This window comes from Limanda limanda, chromosome 5 (genome assembly GCF_963576545.1).
Source record: "Limanda limanda chromosome 5, fLimLim1.1, whole genome shotgun sequence".
Lineage (NCBI taxonomy): Eukaryota > Metazoa > Chordata > Actinopteri > Pleuronectiformes > Pleuronectidae > Limanda > Limanda limanda.
Window position 1 is genome coordinate 15,370,827 of NC_083640.1, and position 15,834 is coordinate 15,386,660.

Below are 15,834 nucleotides of genomic sequence, written 5' to 3' on the forward strand. Positions count from 1 at the left end.
ATCTTCGTTTATTTATGATTAAGTGTTTCCCCTGCTTCTTGGTTGCTCCCCTCCTTCTGGGCTCAGCAGCTGTCTGTGGCGTCCCTGAGTCTCTTGGATTCGAGAGGCTGAACCTGGCAACCCGAGGTCAGATTAGCCTTACATCGCAGTTAGCTGCTAGCTGTTAGCTGTGGATACCTCTCCAAGTCCGTGTGCACGGTCCACCGAACAGCGGCGTTACATACACGGCGTGTTCCGGAATCATGTCGGTAAGAACCATCACATGAACACAAACCACACACGTTTGCATATGATCAAATCCGAAGAGCTCTGCTGTCAGTGTATATCGATGTTAAAAAAATATATTGTCACTTAAAGATGGCGGTTAGCATCACTTAGCTTAGCGGCCGAGCCAGGGCTGAATTGTTCTGTGTTGGAAGTATGAATGGTGGACGAAGAAGAGGAAGAAGACGTAGCTTCTCTGGCTAGCTCGTTTGCCAACAGTGCATGTGTGTTGTTCGACGTCATCATTAATAGTCTTGAGTTTATTTCGGTTGTAAAGTCATGATACTTAATCTACCGCAAATCGTATTTCGAGGTAGCGCAGCAAAGAGAAACAAGGAGTAAACAGTCAACATTGTGAAGACCCCCCATTGTGTCATAACCACCCATGCATGTTAACTAAATTGTTGTAACTCTTGGTTTACGTAAATGTTCAGTTGATTAAACAAGAACTCATTGATTTCACATGATTTTCATTAAGCTGAAGAGAACTGATCGTCACTAGGCCCGAGCGACAGACAACAAAAACTGTCCCCATATAGAATTCTTAAATAAAATATCATTAGTTGCATTTATGCCTTTAAAAAACAATATTGAATTACTGATTAATTGTTTTGCATATGATCCTGCGCCAATAATATGTGGGACTGAAATAATAGGAGAGGTATGGTAAAACAAACAAAACAAACAGAACTAAAAATTCTGGGACCGCAAAGCAGCACTGAGCGGCATGAGCACATGCATTTTGAAGCGTTGCATGCGTTTTGCCTTTTGCCTGAAAAAAATAGATATGACTGAGGAAATATTGACACATAGAGCTGTTCAGGCTTGGACTCTGATCATGAGACAGAAGTTTGGTGGTGATAGGACAAAGCACAGTGGAGTTATGACAACATCGTCTCCTTTGACGAAGGATGAACCTTCGCCGTACCTCAATGTTTACATGGTTTGAGGAAATGTCCCAATTCTGAGAGAGAGAGAGACACACACACACATCACCTTTGCAAGACATCAAAGATTTCTTTGATCTATGACCACTGATTGTGTCACTGCAGGAGTGGAGTTGTTTGTTTTACGGCTCAGCATCAAAAGATTCATGGTCCATGTATGTCTGAGATACAGAACCTTGTGTGTAATGGCGTGTAATCTAACTTGACGCCACGCCAGGGTCACACCGTGTGACGAAAAGTCGATCTTTTAGTTAGTTTGTATCTTTGTCTTGTTGTGGTGATACTCATCTCAATTTGAAGTCGATCTGATGTAAGCCCTGGTACAAGTACCTCAAAGTAAAAATGTGAAATATGGCCAAAATGACCACTTAATGCAAACTAGCAGGCTTCCTGTTGTTTTTCCAATTGCACCTTAGACTTTTTTGTTTGTCTGGTCATGATACACCTGTGTATCGATTTATGTGAATGCCTTCCAGGGGTCTTGGGGGACACATATTTGTTCATCATTATTCAACAGCAAAATAAAACCTGCTGACGTCCACGCTGCCTTAGGGAGGGTATATATCACTGAGCATATTGCATTACACTGATTTGCTGCCCATGGTTTTTCTCATCCATTGTTGTAGGCAAGTGATGACTCTGTCGACATGACCAGAACAGGCTCCCCAGTTCACCACAGAAAAAAACACAGCATGGAGTCCTCCAGATCTCCCAGAAGCTCCAAACACCGCCATTCACGGTCAAGGTCAAGATCCAGGGACCGAAAACGTTAGTATTCAGTAGAAGTATCTAGACAACACTGAAAATGGCCCCATGATGGCATTTCTTACTACTATATGCCTTTTGTGAAGTGCAGCATTGAAAGAAGATGAACCCTCTGATTTGGCCTCAAAAATGAGAGAACCCCAATATTTGGGAGGTGACTCTGGTTGTTTTATTACCATGCAGCACGTTTCAATATGATCACTGCAATTACTTGGACAAATCTCTTATATTCTTTTAGACTAAAGTGCACAGTTAGTTAGTGCACAGGATTGAAACTATTCCCAAATCTAGTCAACTCGCTGCTTCAAATACTCCACATTGAGTCTGTATTGTATATTTCACCAAATGCACTCTTCCTCATCCTGCTTGTAAATATACGTGTATAGTTGTTAACAACCGGCTTTCTGCCTTTTTTAGGTGACAGAAAAAACAGACGGAGTCGCAGCAGGAGCAAAGAGGTAAATGATAAGTCCATATCTATGATTAGAAACACATTTCATGTGAATTTGAAGGCCTTAGGTTTTAGCCTTAGTTAGTTTTAGGTCAAGGTGAGTATGTTTTTATTATGGTCGTTATGTTAAAATAACCAAATTTTAGAACAAAAGAAATAGATGGAGATGGTCTTTTTTTACCCTCCTTTATGAAGACATATCTCAATGGAAGCTTTCATCCTTGGATATGTGTCAGTATTTGTAACCATATTAAAGAAAGGGTAGATTTTTTTTTCTTTTTAGTTTTTTGTGACATCCTGTGTGTAGATCACATGATAACATTTCTACAATAAATCATACTCAGCGTGCTAATGCACGAAGAGACTGAACAGAAGACCCTGCTGACATAGCAAAATAATATGTCTACTACTGGGACAGGTAACTATCTGCCATTCAAACTCCTATTTGTGTCTCACTATTTGGAATTAACTCTTGAATCTAGGGATGGGCATAGCTGATCAAATTAATCTTTTAATGAATCCAGATGGTATCTTTTTTTAACCTTAGCCAATATAAAAAATTCAGTCTTGTAAAAACTAATTAGAATTCTAAAGAGAACAGTAACCGATATTTATCTCATGGGAACATGGTCTAAATTATGTTCACGTGAGATCAACAGTGAGGCTGCCTTTGAGTTAAGTAGAATAAACCTGGAAACAAAATATATATATTTTTTAAATGCATATTTTTATTTGAGGAAGTTTACCAATATGTTTCATTTTAATTTATTATTGTGTGATTTGGATGACGTTAAGTAGAGAAGCTGTAAAAAGTAAGTTGGATGCCCATCCCTAATCCCACTTTACAGTAGGTTCAAGTTCAAAGTATTTAGGCCATATTGAATTGTTTATCTGGTTCAACTGACAAACTACCATGAAGTCTTCCCTCAGAATCAGATCATAAGGTTTGCATGCTCACTATTGTAACAAGCGAAGTTCCAAACATGCTGGTTAGATTAATTCTCTTTAATCATGTTAAAGTCAAATTTGTCTGTATCACAGAAATGTCCACAGTAGTAATCGTGTTCCGAGAAAGACTTTATTTTTGACTTTTATATGTTAAGAAAATGGATTTGAATTTTTAAGTTTTTTTTTCCAGCACTTCAACATTTTTACCTTCTGCTGTAGCCATGGTACTAACTCTTTTTGTTGCATTTTCTGAAAGAGACAACTTCTTCTTAAAACAGGCACGAAAGAGAGACTCCGAGAAGCCTTCAAAATCACAACGAAAAACAGATGAGCAGCAAGAACAGGAGAGACTGTCTTCAGACAATGGAGAGGAGCGATCCCGACGCAAAGACAGGAAGCCCTCCAAAGGCCGGAGCTTGTCCAGGTCACACTCACGAGAGAGGTTAGTGTGTTCAGTCAGTAAGTCTTTTGGCCTGTTAAATTAAAGAGAAAAACTTATCGTGGGTCTGGTAGCATTTAATGGATAACGTAATTGTAGCACTTAAAATCTTTTTCCCTAAATTATTTAATTCATGTTGTTGAATCTTTTTACCTTCAGGCGGCATCACAGTAAAAGTAAGGACAAACGGCGTTCGCGGTCACGCAGCCGGGACAGGAAGAAGAAGGCCCTCTCTCGCTCAGGTTCAAGGACCAAACACCGTCATCACAGTAGAAGTCGCAGTAAGAGCAGGTGGGCTCAATTTACATTAGGAGCATGGGTTTGAACTTTTGTGCCCCGTGTTGACCATTCGACATGAACATAATATTCATTGAATTATTTGGGTTGTTTCAACAGGGAGCGGAAGAAAAGGACTGAAAAAGTGCGCAGAAAGAGCAGAAGCAGGTCTGTTAACCCACCTGTCTTGCGGGGCAGAGACACAGCTATGGATGCACAAGAGGCCCTGTCCAGAAGGTAAGGCAACAGCGTACAGGGCATTTACACTTTAGATGACTGGTCATTCTGAACTGGCTGCTGCTGATGGTGGTTCCTGTCACAACTCACTAATTGTGGCTGCAAAGCTTCTTTCTGTAGTTTGATTACGCCTTGACCTTTCTAATAAATTTGTGGCCAAGCAGAGATTAGGTAGAATTAATGGAACCAAAAAAACATAAACGTAAAGCTTGTTGTCATCAGCAATCATTCTTTGAGTTACTCAAATAGGTTTCTGACCACTGGTTGTGGCTGTATTCAGACTTGTCATCTATGTTGCACATGCCAGAGAGTATTGTTGTTCATAAAAGGAAATTACATTGGTAGGAAAACAAGAAGAAAAAGGTAAACTGATCGGTGATGTAGGTGTCTAAGACTCAGACCATGTAATTAGAACTTCCACAATTTGTCTCTGGCCGGGGAACTCTGTTCCACAATGCCCTGGGGACTGTTGCTCCTCTCTCTCCCCTCATTTCAATTAAATTCTTAACTTTACCTTGTTGAATAAAAACATCTTATTTAAATGTGATGTGATGTGTTATTTTTGTTTGTTTATAGACTAGGTCCACACATATAATTTTAAAATTTAATGCACTTAAAAAAATCATTATCATAATCATTTGTAAACAAGCTGGGTAACATTCTTTTCATTCTTTTCCTTTCCAGGCTGGAGCGAGCCAAGAAACTAATGGAGCAAAAGGAGAAGGAAATATCTGAGAAGCAGCAGCAGGAACCACAGGACATCACTGCAGGTGAGAAATGCATGTTGTGAGGAAAAACCTCGAAATTTTGAATTAAGTCTGCGTCAGGTATTGATTGCCTCCATGTGTTTTGTTTCCAGTGGCTGCCCCTATCGCAGCAGCTGCTGTTGCTGCTTCACACCCTGCCATCAATGTGGCGGCTCTCCTGGCCTCTGGGACGCAGGTCACACCTCAGATTGCCATGGCGGCACAGATGGCAATCCTACAAGCAAGAACTCTGGCAGAGACCGGTATCGCTGTGCCGAGCTACTACAACCCATCTGCTGTAAATCCTATGAAGTTTGCAGAGCAGGAGAAAAAGAGAAAGAAGCTATGGCAGGGAAAGAAGGAGGGGGTAAGACTTGGTTTTGCCATCAATTATCCACCAGTGGAATGGTACAGGCTTATACTCTAGAAACTGATCTATTTTTAATATTTAAGGACAAGTCCCAGACGACTGAGCTGTGGGAGAAGCTAAACTTTGGAAACAAGGACCAAAACGTAAAGTTTCGCAAACTAATGGGTATTAAAGTAAGTATTATAATGTCACTTTACTTAATCTCAGTGTGTCAGTGAAATCCTCAGATATAAATTTCAGCATTCCAACCTGTTGCGTCTGAGTTAAATATAATTTCCCGTCTCTACAGGATGAGGACGAGGCTGAAGTTGCCAAACCACTCAACGAGGAGGGCTTGAAGACTCTCCAAAAACAGGAGGAGATGTTCCGGAACCTAGACGTTCAATATGAGATGGCCCGGTCTCAGACACACACCTCGAGGGGAATGGGCCTCGGCTTCACGTCCTCCTTCTCACGTGGAATGGATTCCATCTAGTGCCAAACCTATCCTGTCAGCATCGCTCATCTGGTCATGTAGGACTACCAATTCATCGCTAGCTTTAAAGCTTGCATGGATGTTGCTCTGAATCTGTAATTTATTTATGGACAAACATCTCCTGTATCGGAACCTTATTAGTATGTAAATAGCCAGACACTGAGTTTGTCTCAGTGATTATTCATCTGTACATCTTCTGTAAAGGAAGCATCAGTCTGACTCGCTGATGCTAGTTAGAATTAGATTTTTGTTTTGAATGATGTGTTAGATTTTTTTTGTTTTAACTGAAATATATTGATATGTGATTGTTTGAACAAAAACTGATTATAATGTGGTTCAAGTGAAAACTATTTCCATCCATTTAGATAAATGCTTCTGAGGCAAGTGTCGTTAACAGAATGGTTTTATTTCTACTGACTGGGAAAAAACAAGCTGTGGGCTGTGGTATGCATTTGTCTCAAGACAGCTGATGGAGGAAGGTCCGAGAAGAGTAATCACATTTCAGATATTCTTGAAATAAATTAGTTTTGTGTTGAGTAAGGTTTTTCAGACCTCACCTCATTAATTTATTTATTGCCTGTGATATGTATATGGGTCATCACATTTTTGGTTCAAATGAAGTTGGTTCTTTTGCGAGGGCTTGGCCTTAAGGATAAAACTAAGGATTAAACATTGGAATCAAATTGGTGTTGAATTAAGTATTTGAAATAATAAAAAATTTGTAGAATGACATAATACCAAAATTAAGTTTTTATTTAAAGTCAAATAATCCTACTTGGTATCGGACCAAGTGATATGGTATTTGCCACATAAAAGAGACTGTCTTGTAAATTTAAAATACAAAATATACATTTATTAGAGCACTGGAACTTGAGTTGAATCGTAAGTGCTTCTGTTGACGCCCACATGGAATTCATCTTTATTTACATATTAGACTGGAGTACAGCACGTGAGCCACACCAGTGATCAGGTTGTGGTTGGCAAACTCCAGGATAAGAAGCAGGATTGGATATTCACTGTGCCTCTTCTCCAGAGTGGACTCCTCACTCAACCCCATCCAGTGAAGCAGCAGCGTCTGCATGGCCTCTGGGAACAGTTCTGTGGCTAGTTCCTCAGCAGGGGGCAAGTCACTTATTCGCTCAATATGCTGAACTTTAAAGCCCTCCACTTTCTGACTGATGCTACTGTTGGCTGCATGAAACTGCTGGCCCAGCCACCGTCCCATACAGCTCAGCAGGGAACTTGAGTATACAGAGCCCCAGTTTTTAGCCTTTAGCAGGGCCAACACCGTTTCGGTCACATCCTTTTCCTCTAGCTTCCCATTTACGAGCCGATCAATGTTCTCCAAAAGTAGCAAGACAGTCTCCAGATGTTCTGTGTGGCTGTGACTCTCAGAGGAGAGTTTGTCATCCAAGCTGTGCAATCTTTGCTTCACTGTGGCTACAACTTGTCTTTGTTCAGTTAGCAAGCCCTTCCTGGGAAAAGAGCAGTAATCGTGATCTGCTGATCTGTCACTGGCTAGTGCGTCCAGTTCCCTGCCAACCTTGCAATGCTGAGGTGGTGATGCCTTGTTTCTTGAGTCACACCTGCTGCTGGGTGTTGCAAAGTCGAGCAGGTTACTGAGGCTGTAACTCATTTCGAGAGGGCTGTCATTTATTTGCGATTTCCAAACGTCCTACGGAGGAAAGGACATAAAGTAAATAAACAAACCATGAACACCACACAGACACATGCATAATATGAACAGTACCGCACCTGGAAGTTCTCAAGCACAGCCAGCTGCTCCTGCTTACTGTACATCTCAAAGGCCACACGAAAAAGCCCTTGAATACTGTAGAACCAGAGACAGTTACTTGCAGCAGGTACCTTCAACCCGTGAAACCTGAATGCTGCAACAAGGCAGGATGGGAGACAAAAGCGTTAGGTGTGAGAGGCAGTGCATGTGTGTGCACTGGTGTAGGTCACATAGATAAATGTCATTTACCTGAGGAAAAGTGTACTTTGGTGGCCAGTCCTTTCTTGGCGAACTTGGCGTGGTATCTGGGATGGTTCTCTGTGCGGACGTCAGTGCTGGAGAAGACATCAGCTCCTAAATACAGAGGAATCACTGGAGCCTGAAACACACATGTGAACTATGAGGCCGCCTCCTTACGAAGTCTTCCATTAACAAGCAACTCTTATTAAAGGGATAGTTCACCCAAAAATGAACTACAGCGAATCTAGGAGTTTCAGAGGTAAACAGCGTTGCAGCCAATTCCAATACAAATCCATAAGCCACATGTAAGATTACAGGACATTTGGGCTAATGCACGGTGTAAATGACGCAGTTTCGAGTCAAATCTGAATGTCTGGGCTTTTGATCATTTGGATGACACCACAAGAAGAGTATGGAGGCATTTTATGGAGGTCACGATTTACTTCAATTATACCTCAAGTGTTTTAATGGACTCAAACACTTCACCCACACCCTCCATTGACATAGCGATGAGTAGATGATGAGTAAATCCCTTTAAGTTCGTGTTTGTGTAAATCACATTCATACCAAACAAAAAACATGTTTCAAACATTCAATAGTCAAAATACAATTTCGAACCATCTGTTTTTGTTTTGGTTGGCGTTATGAAGATGGTGGCCCAAATAGCGCCCTCTAGCGGGGCATTATTATAAATAAACACATGCAGTTGCTATAAGAACAATAAGAGCCTGCAGTGTGTAGTTGTCTCACCTTGTGGGGACTCTCTGTCAGCCTGAACGATGTCCCACCCACCAGGTGAATAAAGCGGATTCTCCTCGAGCCTCCGTCCCACTGCGGCAGCGTCAGGTGGACAGATGAGCTGCTGGACATTGTTGGAAGCAAACGATGCTTCACACCGACCCTCAGCTCGGCCCTGTTCCCCGGGGACACCGGGTATTTGCTCTGAACACTGTCAAAGTGCTGAAGTTAGGCGGCTGCTACAAACACAGTTGCATCCACCGAAGAAGAATGGAACGAGATCATGTTGACCCCTCAGCGTTGTCTTACAGACCAACGAGTAGCACACGAAGGAAGATGAGACATTCAAAACTTTTTGCTTTAGTAAAACTACCACCAACCTTATCACTGCGAAACTGCTTCTTTTTTTTATTAAAGAGATCAAAAGTTAAGAAAGATGTCTGCTGTGACTGATGCTGTTATAACATGTGTATTAGTACTGATACTTTAGGTCAATGCAAAATTGCAGTTGGTTGAGATGAAGCATATTTTGGCTGTGTGGTCTTCTTCTTGATAAAATGTGGTGGAAATATGCGTGTCTTAAATTCTCTGTAGTTGTTGGAGAACTTTTGAAGCAAGGCTGTACCCGCTTGTAGGCGTCATGTAACCTGGAAGACGTGACCCTGGGTAAAACGTCACCACTGATCCTTCGTCAATCCACGTCACAGCTCCTCCACACGTCACACAGTAAAGGACCAATGAATGCGCAGAGTCGCCGCTTTGACCTGTGAACTCCGGTCGCTCAGTAGCGGAGCTGGGCGGAAAATGGCGGACGTAGATTTCGGGGACAGTGAACTCTTTGAGCAGCTCGATGACTCCGCACCGGCGGGACCGACACACATTCGCTTCACAGATGACGGGGACGAGCCGGAGGACACGAGCCAGCTCCGGGGGAAACTGGAGGAGAGTGAGGACTCCATCCAGAGACTCACCGAGGAGAATATCCTTCTGTCCGACCCGCGCTGTGCGGGCTAGCTCTGTGGATGTAGCGCTAGCGGGGCTCTGCTAGCAACGTTAGCTCATTAGCCGTTGTGTGGGACCAAAACAAATGGTTTCCTCTTCTTCTTTGTCTCTTTTCCTTAACCCACAGCGCACATACAGTTTTGAGGAGGAAGCTGAATGTCCTCTCACGGCCGAGGTAACGGGCTGACACTCGGTTAATCGCACTACCAGTAAAGCTAATCACTCGTTGCTAAAGCTAATTCCCCTCTGATTCTACAGCGGCATCACGATCGAAGATGTCAACACCGACGGACCCCTTCTTCAAATCCTTTATGCGAACAACGGTATTTCAAAGTGAGCAATGTTTCAGTGTTATTAATCTACGGTGGCCCTCAAGTGCTAATCACAAGTACAAAACAATCGCAAATCCCTCTTCATTTATTTCCCTTTGTTTCTTGTCATTTGTGGTTTCTTTTTTGCCATTTTTTATCATTGTTTGTGATTTGCACGTAATGGCTACTGTAATAACTTGATTTATTTGTTTGCATAGTGAACTTAACCATGTCTGTCTTCGTTCTGAATAAAGTTTTAAAGAAATCTTTAAATGACGTTATTCACAGGAATTTAAGTTTTTTTAATTTAATGGTTATACTTATTCGTATGATGACGAATAAGACTAAATGGCCTCTTATTTAGTCCCTTCCTGGACTGTGTGAGTGTTCCTCTCCGCTTATCCATTACTGAAACAATAAATCACAGTAATCATTATACATCTAAAACCACAACAATTTATTATCTGTCATTTAGGCTGTGTCGCCAAGAGATTGAAGATTGCGTATGTAATGTAATACTGAAGCACCAGAGACCAGGAAATGAAAAGAAACAATCCCCTATTTTTGTCGAACCACAGGTATTTACCCAGAATTTGTTTTACTGTTATTAATATCCATAAGGTTATATATGTAGAGGAAATAGGAAATAATTGTTCTTACCTTTCTAAAGAGCTCAGCTATTGCTATGGATGAAGATCCATCCTCCAGCAATGTTAAAACAACAACGGAAGCCTTTAAAGTGAGTATGTATTGGTATTTTTCAAAATGGTATCTCAATGGTTTGAGTAATGCAACATATATATAAACAAATTTTTTGTTTCTGTCGTAGGTGGTCGGAAGTGTGTTGTATTTCTCTTCTTTCAGCGTTGATAAACTTGGGCAGCCTCTGGTCAATGACAGCCCCCAGATGACAGATGGCTGGGACATTCCTACGTATCTTTAAGATGGTGCCGTGTCAAACAATCCCTCCCTGTATTTGTTCTCCACAGGTGATTTCAACAAGGGAGAGGAATATTGTAGTTTGGGAAAGGTGTCGTCGTTATTATAATTATTCATTTTAATTGTTATTTTAAAATGTAGTGCTGCTGGGTATAAGTTGACAATATAATTTGATATTTCATAAGTATGGGAAAATGTAATATCATTTCCTGAATTATTGCAAAGCTATCACCAGGTTTTCAACCAAGTTGTCGGAACAGATGGACAGGAAATCGAAATGAAAGACAAAAGGTATGACTGGGATTAATAATAAAAGCTTAATTTAGTTTCCATCTGGTGTTTATGACTTGCTTTGTCTAGTCACGGTGTATAATGAGCCATTCACTGATCTTTTCATTCTAGAAACAAGTCCCAGTGTTTCAACTGTGGTGGCAGCGGTCATCAGCTGAGAGATTGTCCCAAGGTGAGAGTGATGAGTCATTAGTATGGCATTAACCCAAGTTAAACTCAAGAGTCATAACTTGATTAACTACATTTTTATATTGTCACCTCCACAGCCTAAAGACATGGCGGCAATCAATGAGAGAAGAAAAGAGTTCAATCAAAACAGCAACCAGTCCATGACGAGTAACCAGCGCTACCACGCTGATGAAGTGGAGGAGCGCTTTGCGAAATACAAGCCTGGTGTCATGAGGCAGGACTTTTACTTTGCACTGAACAGAAATTAGCTTAATTGAATCACATGTAGTTTCTGTTGGAACAAGTAAAAGTAAATCTAGATTATTCAGTGTTTTTCACCGTGTTTTTCACTTACAGCGAGGAGCTGTTGGCAGCACTGGGAATTGATGGCAACACCCTTCCTCCTCTGATTTATCGCATGAGGCAGCTCGGCTACCCTCCAGGTTGGCTCAAAGAGGCAGAGATGGAAAACTCTGGCTTAGCGCTTTACGATGGTAATGGGCGTTGTAAATCAAACTGACAACTGTGTGTCATATCATTAAACTCCTGCAAATCATTTGGGTGGTGTTAAAATGTACAGAAAAATAGCTTAATCTATGATGTTTTTCCTCTTTTGTAGCTTCAAATAATGGCAATACATCGGAGAGTAGTAAGCCAGAAAACAACTCTTATGATGTTTCCAAACTGAAAGATTTCCCCGGCTTCAATGTCCCTGCACCAGACAAAATGAAAGATGTAAGTCCGACACCACGGTTCATTTCTGAAAGCTTTTGGGAATGTTTGATTTGCATTTAGTTATACTGTTTTTATGTCTTATCTCTTTTGTTCACTTTTAAGAGTGCAATACAAAGGCAGATTATTATCATTAATCATATAAATAAATATCAAATATATTTACTGTATATTTTATGTTTTAATAATACTTCCTTTTAATTATGTATTTCTTCCTTTTTTTTCTGACCTCCAGGAATTCATGCAGTACGGTTCAATTCCAGTGCAGAGCCACCATATGAAGCAAAACTATGCAGCGTACCTGTCCAACAACTTTCCTATGGTAATTATCTTAATCTCTCCGTGGTCAGGTGTTTCCTCCTGGGTTCCTGTATCAACAACTTCCTATTTGAAAATCTGGCAAATTCAACCAAACTTTCTGAAACTTGCATGTCAACACTTGACAAAAACACCTTGGATCTTGTTAGTCAGACCTAGACTTATTCACCACTGTAGTTACAATGAGAGACATGTTTTCAATAGAAACTAATGTTTTATTAGGACTGTAGGATTATTATTTGTACATCATAGTTATTTAAGCCATTTCCGTCTCTTTCAGACATGAATTCTGCTCTTTGTGCATTGTTAGAAAACATGGAAATGAACCATACAAAGTCAACAATTTTGCTTACTATATTGATATAACTCAAAATGACATACTGTATAGACAATTAAGGAATACAATATTCTTGTCTCAGCTAGGAGGATAAAAATGAAAAAACACTTTATATGTGTGTGATGGGTGGACTCACTCTGCCACTCTGTTTTACATAAAGGTCCATTCACAATAATCCCACTCAGGAACCCAATCATACTAATGTGAATTCACAGTCTTGTCTGTCATTGTAGCATCAATCTTTCTTACATTGGCACTCTATCAGATTAGGATTAGTGTGTGATGACTGCATTTTGTGCAGAGTCCATAATTAATCTCATTGTTCTTCGTTGCTTGCAGCCTGGTGCCACCTGCAACAAGAGGCGCCATGAATCGGATTCATCTCCACAGCAGAGGAAGAGGAACCGGCCCAGTCCTGATCAGAACTCCAGCAGAAGCTCAGATATGGATATTGAATCAGGTAACAGCATATTATGAGTCTTAAATGTCCAGAAAACAAGATTAAATTAATTAATAGTAATTTGTAATATTTTTTAGCTTTATTCCAAAATCCAGTGACCTTCACTTTTTATAGCTTGATCCACAAAATACTGTTTTGGTTTCCATTTAGTTGTTCCTTCACACATGAGTTGCAAGAAGCAAATATTATGTTTTAAGTTACATCTTAAATACAGATATACACATAAAAACTTCAATTCCGCTGCTTCTTTGTTTGTAGATATTTTAAACTTGTAGTGACTTAATAAGTCTCTTCTTTCAGATCCAGGAACACCATATAACAGTCGCAGAGGTGACTTCCAGTTCCAACCACCGCTGCCCCCTGGATCTCCTTGCTTCAGTTCACCACCTCCTTTACCCATGGGAACTCCTCCAGCTACACCCACTCCCCCTCCTCTCCCGAAAGGTACGCCTCCTCCTACTCCCAACAACGGTTCTCCAGCTCTGCGAGGGCAGAATTGGGTCGTAGTTGATGATACTGTGGAGGGGACAGATGATGAGCTGACACTGGAGGAACTGGAGGAGCAACAGAGGCTGATTTGGGCAGCTCTAGAAAATGCTGACACTGCCACAAATAGTGACTGTGACACACCTACTATGGGAACACCTATTCCCAGTTCACCGAGCGTGTCCACGCCTGTTCATGTAGAAACAGAAGAGGCTGAAGAAGCAATGGACACAGGGAGACCTGTAGAAACTGGGCAAAGTAGTACAAATGAAAGGGAACCAGAAAATCAAGAACTTTGCCCTCAGACCCCTCATCCAGTCAAAGCTGAGGAAGACAGCCCTCAGAGCCCTCGTCCAGTCAAATCCCAGGACGACAGCCCTCATAGTCCTGGTCCAGTCAAATCCCAGGACGACAGCCCCCAGAGCCCTGGTCCTGTCAAATCTCAAGACGACAATCCTCAGAGCCCCGAACCACTCAAAGTCCAAGACGACAGCCCTCAGAGTCCTGGTCCTGTAAAGTCCCAGGATAACAACCTGCAGAGCCCCGATCCAGATCTCTCTAACAGGGGTGCTGACGATGACTCTTCTCTTAAGCAAACTGAGAAGATAATAGCTGTTCCTCACCGCAGCAAGTTTGCCGCTGGCATCATTCTATTTGAAGATACACCAGAATTCACGGAAGTTGCTGAAGCCACAGGGACCTACCTTAAAATCAGGGACTTGCTTAAAGGTTCCCCTCGAAGTTTGGCAAAGAAAAAATAAAAATGCACTGTCTTGATTTGTACACATGGATTAATGACTATATTTTAACCCAAAAGCCTATCAAGCATGTCTTTTTTTAGCAGTTTATTGTTTTGTACCAAGTTAAGTTAAAATTCATCCAAAAAACATACATTGCCCCTGCCACATTGTAAACATACAATGTGGCAGGGGCAGTGGCAGATGATGCAACAGCAGATGTTTGTAGATTTTGACTTACTAGTCTCTGATTTTTTTAAAGTAGTGGTGTAACTGCTGCTGTTGAGTTTATTGTAAAATTTGTAAAAATGGAAATATGATCTGTATTAATTTTCATATGTTGTTTAAAAGGCTTTTTCTATTTTCGTCCTAGTTGAATTTCTTTAAAATCTTCAAGGAAACCTGCTTGCGTCAGTGCTTTTTTATTTTGCTGTATTTGTGTGTCAGTGAACAAGTTGACCGTGTCGCTATTATCCCTTCTCTCCCTTGTTTTTTTTATCATTGCACAGCCTGCACATGAAACTGCATGTAACTGAAAATCTGCCTTGAAACTATTTTAATATGGTTCCCATGAGGTTAAAAAGTTTCATCTTATCTTTGTCTTTATTATAAAATTCAGCACATTGCTGAAGTTACCTTCTTCATACCATCAAAGCCATGACTTGTTCAATTATAGACTCAAATAAACTCATCACAAGTGTATTAAGTGTTTAAAGATGAGAACTCCCCCACATAGGGAATGTGAATCAGTCAAATTACTGGTTCATACAGTGGATGCGGACACTCCCATGCATGTAGAATATTTGCACTCTAGATTTGTAAATGACTTACACACACACGATGCACACTGAATCACAGCCGCCCCCTACATAAACCTACATACATATTTATGCAAATATAGACGCCTGCAAGTAGATATAATGCACTGTATGTCTGGGTGTGCTGAACTGGCAATCGCAGAGAGACTGCTATATATCAGTTATTTAACCTCTTACAAAGTCATGTGAAAAGGATTATCAATACTCCCGGGCCTTTGGTTAAAAAGTATTTTTTTCCTTTTCCGCCACATTTGGCTGAAACTGAATACTGGAAGAAGATGTATGTGCAGTGAGGCCCTATTGAAATTGTAAGGATTATTTATTATTTTCAGGCTAATGAATTGGCTTTTTGAGGGCTTAAACAATTTTAATTTTCAATGGGTGTGGCAATATGGCTCAACGGTTCCCCCCGAGACCCCTGACACGTGTTCACATTGACCGATCTTCACAAAAATCTATACACATGTGTATCATGACCAGTCAAACAGAAAAGTCTATAGGTGCAATTAGAAAAAAGCAACAGGAAGCCTGCTATTTTGAATTTAGTGGCCATATTGGCCATATTCCACTTTTTTTACTTTGAGGTACTTGTACCAGGGCTTAC

The 15,834-nt window shown here is 40.9% G+C and overlaps 3 protein-coding genes across 5 annotated transcripts; 2 read left to right on the forward strand and 1 right to left on the reverse strand.

Annotated features, from left to right (window-relative positions):
• The first annotated feature begins 150 nt into the window (after positions 1 to 150).
• On the forward strand, positions 151 to 6,454 carry rsrc2 (arginine/serine-rich coiled-coil 2). 3 transcript variants are annotated; one of them, XM_061071433.1, is made up of 10 exons: positions 151 to 248; positions 1,838 to 1,979; positions 2,394 to 2,434; positions 3,654 to 3,817; positions 3,974 to 4,105; positions 4,211 to 4,327; positions 5,012 to 5,097; positions 5,187 to 5,440; positions 5,527 to 5,616; positions 5,733 to 6,454. In XM_061071433.1, the coding sequence occupies exons 1-10, from the start codon at positions 243 to 245 to the stop codon at positions 5,916 to 5,918; spliced, it is 1,218 nt and encodes a 405-aa protein (XP_060927416.1). In that variant the 5' UTR covers positions 151 to 242; the 3' UTR covers positions 5,919 to 6,454. The 3 variants fall into 3 exon arrangements, with proteins under 3 accessions (XP_060927416.1, XP_060927417.1, XP_060927418.1); XM_061071434.1 differs by having other exon boundaries at positions 5,739 to 6,454; XM_061071435.1 differs by lacking the exons at positions 151 to 248; positions 1,838 to 1,979 and having other exon boundaries at positions 2,772 to 3,817.
• Positions 6,455 to 6,749: 295 nt separating this feature from the next.
• Positions 6,750 to 8,881, reverse strand: si:ch211-110p13.9 (uncharacterized protein LOC562347 homolog). The gene is made up of 4 exons (XM_061071438.1): positions 8,644 to 8,881; positions 7,903 to 8,032; positions 7,674 to 7,807; positions 6,750 to 7,593 (listed from the first exon to the last, which is right to left on the reverse strand). The coding sequence occupies exons 1-4, from the start codon at positions 8,761 to 8,763 to the stop codon at positions 6,838 to 6,840; spliced, it is 1,140 nt and encodes a 379-aa protein (XP_060927421.1). The 5' UTR covers positions 8,764 to 8,881; the 3' UTR covers positions 6,750 to 6,837.
• Positions 8,882 to 9,425: 544 nt separating this feature from the next.
• zcchc8 (zinc finger, CCHC domain containing 8) lies at positions 9,426 to 14,885 on the forward strand. The gene is made up of 14 exons (XM_061071648.1): positions 9,426 to 9,610; positions 9,766 to 9,808; positions 9,892 to 9,966; positions 10,420 to 10,522; positions 10,615 to 10,683; positions 10,774 to 10,877; positions 11,109 to 11,174; positions 11,286 to 11,346; positions 11,441 to 11,577; positions 11,700 to 11,836; positions 11,962 to 12,077; positions 12,310 to 12,396; positions 13,069 to 13,189; positions 13,490 to 14,885. Exons 1-14 carry the CDS (start codon positions 9,436 to 9,438, stop codon positions 14,434 to 14,436), a joined length of 2,241 nt encoding a protein of 746 aa, XP_060927631.1. The 5' UTR covers positions 9,426 to 9,435; the 3' UTR covers positions 14,437 to 14,885.
• Positions 14,886 to 15,834: the final 949 nt, after the last annotated feature.

Coding starts and splice junctions, on each gene's coding strand:
- rsrc2 (XM_061071433.1), top strand. Junction 4,106..4,210: donor AGAAGTCGCAGTAAGAGCAG/GTGGGCTCAATT, acceptor TTGTTTCAACAG/GGAGCGGAAGAAAAGGACTG. Junction 4,328..5,011: donor CAAGAGGCCCTGTCCAGAAG/GTAAGGCAACAG, acceptor TTTCCTTTCCAG/GCTGGAGCGAGCCAAGAAAC.
- si:ch211-110p13.9 (XM_061071438.1), bottom strand. CDS start 8,763: ATGTCCAGCAGCTCATCTGTCCACCTGACGCTGCCGCAGTGGGACGGA. Junction 8,033..8,643: donor TGACAGAGAGTCCCCACAAG/GTGAGACAACTA, acceptor TGTGTGTTTCAG/GCTCCAGTGATTCCTCTGTA. Junction 7,808..7,902: donor CAAAGTACACTTTTCCTCAG/GTAAATGACATT, acceptor GCCTTGTTGCAG/CATTCAGGTTTCACGGGTTG.
- zcchc8 (XM_061071648.1), top strand. CDS start 9,436: ATGGCGGACGTAGATTTCGGGGACAGTGAACTCTTTGAGCAGCTCGAT. Junction 10,878..11,108: donor GATGGCTGGGACATTCCTAC/GTATCTTTAAGA, acceptor ATTATTGCAAAG/CTATCACCAGGTTTTCAACC. Junction 11,175..11,285: donor ATCGAAATGAAAGACAAAAG/GTATGACTGGGA, acceptor TTTTCATTCTAG/AAACAAGTCCCAGTGTTTCA.